This window comes from Mercenaria mercenaria, chromosome 13, assembly GCF_021730395.1.
Source record: "Mercenaria mercenaria strain notata chromosome 13, MADL_Memer_1, whole genome shotgun sequence".
Taxonomy (NCBI): Eukaryota; Metazoa; Mollusca; class Bivalvia; order Venerida; family Veneridae; genus Mercenaria; species Mercenaria mercenaria.
The window spans coordinates 401375-409105 of NC_069373.1; the positions used below are offsets into that span (position 1 = coordinate 401375).

Sequence of the window (7731 nt, forward strand, 5' to 3'; positions counted from 1 at the left end):
GACAGAAGTCATTATGGCTTGCTCGTCAGAGATTTCATTGGCCGGGGATTGAAAGTGATACTAACTTTAGGGTCTCTTTGTGTTAACGTTGTATTTGCAGAATAAACCCTTAAGTCCCAGTTGCTGAGCTTAAGCCCAACCAAACTTCCAGACCTATGCAATTAGTATGCATGGAATGTTTCAAGCTTGAGAAATCAAATGTATGTATTAAAATAGACAATTTCAACCGTTATGCCAATGCTATTCCTTGCAGAAATCAGAAGGCTACCACTATGGCTTAAGCGTTTTATGAACATTTCATTTATCACTACTCCTTTCCAGAACAGCTCTATTCAGACCAAGGTCGCAACTTTATCAAACGTTATCAGAGCTCTGCAAGTTGGCTTATGTCCACAAGACCCGCACAACCCATTACCATCCCACGGGTAACCCTTCCGTAGAAAAGTTTCATTAAACACTTCTACAAATGCTGTAAACATAAGAAAAGGACAAGAAAACAAACTTGGCAGAGTACGTTCATAGCCTTGTTCAAGCAACTAATGCCGCCAAATCGTGCGAAAAAGTTGACCGCAGGTGACAGATGCCTTCAGCTCCAAGGCAAGAACAAATTAGCTGACAAGTAGGAGAAGAACCTCTATGTCGTAGCTGACATCTCATAATGGTTGAACGTGTGATATTTATGTACATATTTATAAACGAATCTGGTTGTTACCCCAAAGCGTAGCTCCAAGTACATTGATGACGTCTCTGTGAAGGTCGGATACTTTGTGATAAAACCACAAAATGTGTTAGGGATCTTGGTGCAGTATGCGACAACAGTATGGATATGGAACAAGTCAACTCGGTGTGCCTGGCTGGATATGCACAATTATGCAGAAGCTTCATTGGTTGTTAGTAAAAGACAGGGTGCAGAACAAGGTTCTGACTCACACCTTTAAGGCTTACAAAATCAGTCGCCTGCCTACGTTATGGATATGATAGAAGTGAATATTCCGGTCAGAAAGCTAAGATCACAAGACACACTCTAACTGGTTATGCAAAAAGCTAAAACCTTGATGCAATTGCAGTTTTTTGTTCACTGCTACAACTCTTTGGAACTCCCTTCCCGTCAAGACGAGCTGTTTACAAAAGACTGCTAAAACCCAACTTCTTTGTACAATATTTCGTATTTCGTTAACTGATCGATACAGTTTTTTTTTTTTTTTTTTTTTTTTTTTTTTTTTTTAATACTTTTAAATGTATATGCGTGTTTGTCTTGTTTCATTTATATGCTCAACATTTATGATTTCAGTTAATGTGGAATGCATTATTTTTGTATACGCATTTGTTTGTATTGCTTGCAATTTATTCTGTAAAGCACTTTTGACAATGTACATATGCATGAATAGTGTGCTATATAAATGGGGTATAATAAGTAGTAATAATAAAGATGAGCCGTAAGGCATGGCCAACCAAATAATGAATGTTCATAGATAAATCATGGGTAACGGGGGAATGCTTCCAAATGAAACAATGTATATTGTGGTCTAATTCGTTTTGATATATATTTGGCAATATAATCTCCCATTTGAGAGGTATTTACATAATAACGTATGAAAAATATAAGTGTAAAAATCACGTGCAGCCAAGGTCTTAGGGCCTTATAGGTAATTATGTTAATAGATACACAATAGACACCTGTGTGGCTTTTTTTGATGTAGAGCAAATGTGTCTGATAAAGTTCATCTATACATTAAAGATTTGCTTTAAGGCAAAGCGAATGTCATTACTATTTAAACGTGATGCAATGTACAAGCAGTCTGGTGGGTCAAAAAAGGGAGAAGAAGCAAAATAGTTTGTATAACTATGAGGCAGTGAGTCTGCTTCAAAAATAGACTTCTAATACACTTTTCTAAAACACTAATACCGGGTTTGCAAGCGTAGAAAGAAGAAAATTACTTTTACAATGGTCAGAGTGTTCTACTATCGGCTTTCTAAAATATATCGAGGGTTCAACGCAATAAGGGTGTATCTACATATTTTACCAAAAATCACTTTTTCTGTTTTTTTTCACTTTATTTTGACCTAATTTATATACTGTGAAAATTTAAACAAAATGTTTCAGTTATTTATATCATTATTTTGATATTGCAATTAGGGCGTATCTCAGATTGCCTTAATTTTTACGTGCAATATGGAAGTAAGTTGACTTACTACCTTATTGCATGCAAAAAAGTATCCAGTAGTCTTAATATCTATCCTGCAATACAGGCTTGTGTAAACAGATAACTTCTGTGATGTCATAATGATGACATCATAAAATATCAAGGGCATTATCCTGATGCATGACCCTTAAAGTAAATGTAGTATTGTCACATTTTATCACATTGAAGTCAAGAAAACCTTTCTTATGCTTATGAGAGACAGTACTTACAAACGGTACTATTCATCCTGTATGCATGGATATGTTATTATCAAATTTAGCTACAGTTAAATGATAGACCCCCATTCATCTTACTGCTACTTAATGCACTAATAGCCCAATACTTCAAAGTGAAAGCCGTACTTGCCCCACAATAATTAATGCCAAATAGAAAGATTTCTATATTCGTAAAATAAAACGAATACATTAACATTTTATCCAGAATAAACAGTTTCAAAATATTAATTGGGCTAGGTTATAAAAAGACTATAATACTCTAGGTCTGTATTCTTGAAGATGGTGTATCATGATTGAAATAAGTCTATAGATAGTCTGTACTCTTAAAGATTTTTAAAGATGTATCATGGTAGGAAATACTTCTTTTTCCTTGAATTTTGTAAAGTCGTACCATGGTTGAAGTAAGTCCATGTTCTATATCCTTGCAGGCATTTTAAGATGTATCATGGTTTAAAAATATTTTTATGCCCTTAAAAATTGTAAGTGAGTTAAAACAAGGATTTTCTTGAAAACAAATAAATTGTAGTACCAATAACTTTAAGAATTTTACACTTGTGCCTGCTTACTCGGTACAGTATTACAATAGGATTATAGTCCACAAAAACTGTAGGTGAAACTCCATGTACTTAAAAAAGGGAAGTCCAGCAATGAAATGTGATAATACATGAAAGGCGTCTGGCCTAGGAAAAACTCCTCAATAATCTGTACAAAATATTTTAGTGTGGCACCAAAGGAAACAAAACATTCAAAATAAGGTAGAAATGTGCAATTTAATTTCAAATTTAGTTACTTTAATAATAAAATGCAAATGAAAAAGGTGTCATACATCAAAAGCCAGTACTTCAGGCTATAGTTTACAGTGAACAACCCCATCCTATGACTGTAACAGCATAGTATATTACAGTCTTTGAAAATGTGAGTGTGACTGTATTATTCAGTAACATAATAACACATGAAGCCAGTTAGGTAATATTGGAAGCTTTTTAGCTTATCCGATTTTTCTTAAAAATATTGATGAGTTATTGTCATCACTTGATAGGCTTCAACGTCTGCATCGGTGTCTGCGTTGCCTGGTTAGGTTTTATGTTAAAATCAACTATCAAAACTATTGCTTTAAAACTTGCAACACTTGTTCAACATGAGTAGCTGACTATGTACAGCAAAAACCTGCTTTTTGTAAGAATCATGGCCCCTTTTGGACTCAAGGAAAATATCAGATTTTTTTAGTTAAATTTTGCATTTAGGTCAACTTTTCTCCTTAAGGTCAAAGCTATTGCTTTAAATCTTTGTGAAGGCATTAGCCGTTAAAGCTGGCTCTGCACAGTAAGTACCGTAATTTTAAATTGTTTTTGCAAGAATTATGGCCCCTTTTGGACTTTTACTTATTTACTTATAAACCACTTTGTGGTTTTTGCATTGTGCTCAGGACCTGGTGGAATATGTCAAATGATAGGCATGCTAAATCTGCAACTATACAGATTCTTTTGGTATTAACATTGTTACTGTCACTGTGTTCAGATTTTTTAGCCATCCAAAATTTCGTGAGCAAGAGTGCGGTGGGGGCACTTTGAGTTGCCCTTGTATTTTCTTCCAAATTTATGTTGTGCATATCTCAGAAAAGTATTTTACAAAGTGTCATCAAGCTCCATTAAGTGAAATTGTGCACCTAGTTGGTATTAGCTTGACTATTCGAAGAATAGTCTAGCTATTCTACTCACCCTGGCGTTGGCGTCACACCTTGGCTAAGTTTTTGCATGCAAGTACATACAGCTATCATTTAAAGGCATATAGCTTTTTTCTTTTTCTAGGTCAATTACCAACCTCACTGGGTCAAGTTCCATAACTCTGACATGTATTTTTGGCAAATTATGCCCCCTTTTGGACTTATAAAATTCTGGTTAAAGTTTTACATGCAAGTTACTATCTCCAAAAGTAATACAGATATTGAATTGAAACTTCACATGTGCCTTCAGGGTTATAAAACTAGTTGATAGCAGCAAGTCCCATAACTCTGATATGCATTTTGGTCAAATTATGTCCCCTTTTGATATTTAACCGTTTGGGGTAATATTTTCCTGCTTCTTAGACAATAGTTCGAATAGTCGAGCTTGGCTGTCTTACGGACAGCTCTTGTTTTAATTTGGATCTCTCAGCCGACCAACTATTTATTTTAAGTCTGTGTCACATCACTGCAGTAACTCGGAAAGTATTTGACCTTAGAGCTTATGAAACATTACAGGATTATTATTCAGCACTTGAAGTTCTGTGCCTGGGACTTTGTTTGTGATTTTATACAACTAGACCAGAATTATGGCCCTTCACTTAATAAAAAATATGCATAAAATAAATAATTATAAAAGTTTGTGTCACACTTATCTTAAAACATATTTGACCACGGATCAAAGAGGATGAAACACAATAGGAATATTATTCAGCATGTAAACTTGTGCAACTAGGGTTTTATTCAGGATTTCTTTTGGTCATACTAGTATACATTGACAGGAGGTGGGGATACCTGTGTCCTATATACACACATCTAGTTTTCAGTTTATTAGTTTAGTTTATACTAATTTGTTTTAACTCGATTGGAACCACTCTTGCGTCTTCCGGAAAATCCAATACTGGTGTCATATGAGAGGTCATGGTTGTGACCCCAGTGGGGCTCAAACCCACGGCCCCATTATTAAGCGGTCGTCACCTTATCCACTAGACCACCACTCCCTTTTTCAGTTTATTAATTAAATAGTCAAGGAGAATTGCCATGTTATAACATGCAGCAAAGATACTGTTACTGTGCTGTGGTAACTGATGCCATCTCCTGTGTGTCATGTCCTGTATTTTGTGGTGTTTTCATTTTGTACAGATATATAATTAATGTCATTTGTCTTTTAGTTTAGTTTAGTTTATACAGATTTGTTTTAGCTTGATTGTGATGAAAGCTTCAAGCTTATTTGAACCTCTCTAGAGTCCGCTTCCTGGAAAAACCAGTACTGGTGTCATAATGAGAAGTCATGGTCGTGACCCCAGTTGGGCTCGAACCCACGTCCCCTGGATTGAGCGGCCGACACCTTGTCCACTAGACCACCGCTTCTCATTTGTCTTTTATAAAGCTTGCAAGACTGAAATTTAAGAAATAGAGCGATTGACAGATTTCAGATTTCATTTGTCCTATTTGACATTTGATAGACTCTCTATATACCGTTTAGCTATTATAAAGTCTTTTTTTTGTGTGTTGTTTTCCCTTTATTATAGTGACAAATAGAAAGATATTCATTCAGGTCTGGAGGGAAAAAAATGAGATGTGTAACATTCAGTTTAATTAAAGAAAATGCAGAAATAAATTACCGGTAGTTATTTATAATAGTATTCTGAAAAAATATTAAATTCATCAGAAACTTTAATTGAAATTTTATTGCGAAGGAACTTTTGTCCATTTTGCAAATACAATCTCTCCGGATTTACATGAAAAAATCTTGCTGTAAGTATGATACTTTAAAATAGACCGTTATATTCTTCAATATCAATTATGTTCTTACATGTTTCATTTAAAATGAGTATAAAAGTGCTATTATGCTTTAGTTTTATTTACTTTTTTGTACATACTACCATGTTGCATGACACAATTTTAACAATTTCAACAGAAAATTTCCTGCAATAAAGGCGTAAGTCCACTTACGCCCATCTTGCATATAAAATTACTCCAGATTTACATGAAAAATCATGCAATAAGGGCTTAAGTCAAATGTTTTAAAATATACCGTTACTTTGTCAAATTTCATTCATGTTGTTAAATGTTTCATATAAAATATCTAATTTTAAATGAAAAAGTTCGGTAAATTTGTATGTAACTGAACACAGAAGAAAATAATATAGTTTTTTTTTTTCTTCTCCTGTAAAGTTTTCAAAAATGTAGTTACGCCCTTATTGCGTTGAACCCTCGATATGTTTATCTTAATTAAATTGGTTTGTTGGATGTACCCAGAACCAAATAGTGCATACACAGTATACCGGGGTGTAAGGGTTTTTTTCAGAGATAGTTTCCATAAAATAAAGAAATAATGTTATGTAATAACATACACATATATATAAAATACTGAAGCACTTAAAAGCAAAGAACTTGACTCTCAGAGTAATAATTATTTTGTTGTTGTTGTTTTGTGTTTTTTTAATCTGACCCGGAGCAAGAATTCATCTTTCAGTGATTTGTGGGTCAGATTTTTCTTTTTTTATTACGTTGATGCAAGAATATTTTCAAACAAATGCAATATGTGAAAATTGTTGAAATAGATACAGAAAAAGGTAAGCCACCACCGCAGCCCCCGCACCCCCGCACCCTCGCCGGCGCTAGATCATATAAGATATTGTTGTATTGGCATACAATAAGTCTTGTGAACAAATTCTCTATGCGCGGGACGCTAATAACTCTGTTACAAAGTCCTGTTTTTAATGAAAACTGAACCAAGTTATAAAGTCATCTTACACACTTCCAAACTTTCAAATATTCTATATTTGCATCATCTGCTGCAGGTATATATGTTCCGTTTGTTAAATCAACATCTTGTATAAAAAACTGAACATTTGCTCTCCTTAGAGCCCCTTCTTGTTACTTTAAATATTAGAAAAGCCAGATTATTATTTACTTTATTTAGTAATATGTAACAATTAAAACTTATAACAACATACCCGTGCTAATTCAAACGGTACTATGTCCTACCTTATTCACGTTTCCGCCATGATTTCTGTTATTCGCCAGATTCGAAATATCATTTCGCTGGTTGGTGGAATAATCACTCCTTTTATTGAAGATATTTTGAACTTTGGATAGAATGAACTCATAATTGATAAATCTAACCAAAGAAAATAAAGTAAATAAAGACAGAACATATATAACAAATAAACCAATTCTTTGTCGTTTCATTTTGTTCATATGCCTGAATTTAAAGTTTTGGTATAATGTCTACTACGTACAAACCACATGACTTGAATATACTATTAAAGTTATTTAATTCAACCAAAATGGTAGTATGTGGTATGTATGTTTCTACAAAAATAGACGCTATGCATGCATTAGTGGGTTCTGGTTAGCAAGCAAATAAAATATTTTTAAATAGACATATTCACTTCAGTTACGTTAAATAACTAAATCTAGATATATTGCATATTACATATTGTAAATAACTTTTTGGATAATACACATTTTTCTATTCAATTATCATACATAATTTAGAACACTATTTGTCCTTGATGGGACTTATTTTTCAAAGAGTTTGCGATGCATGCCAATATAGCATTTAGAAGATATTGTTATGCAC

At 33.8% G+C, this 7731-nt stretch overlaps 1 protein-coding gene across 1 annotated transcript in view; it reads right to left on the bottom strand.

Annotated features, from left to right (window-relative positions):
* LOC123530188 (uncharacterized) overlaps nt 1-7466 on the bottom strand; it is a 32930-nt gene extending 25464 nt beyond the window's left edge. Inside the window, exon 1 of the mRNA XM_045310934.2 lies at nt 7134-7466. Within this exon, the coding sequence (XP_045166869.2) occupies nt 7134-7346 (213 nt within the window). The 5' untranslated portion in view covers nt 7347-7466. The remainder of the gene's footprint in view (nt 1-7133) is intronic.
* Nucleotides 7467-7731: the final 265 nt, after the last annotated feature.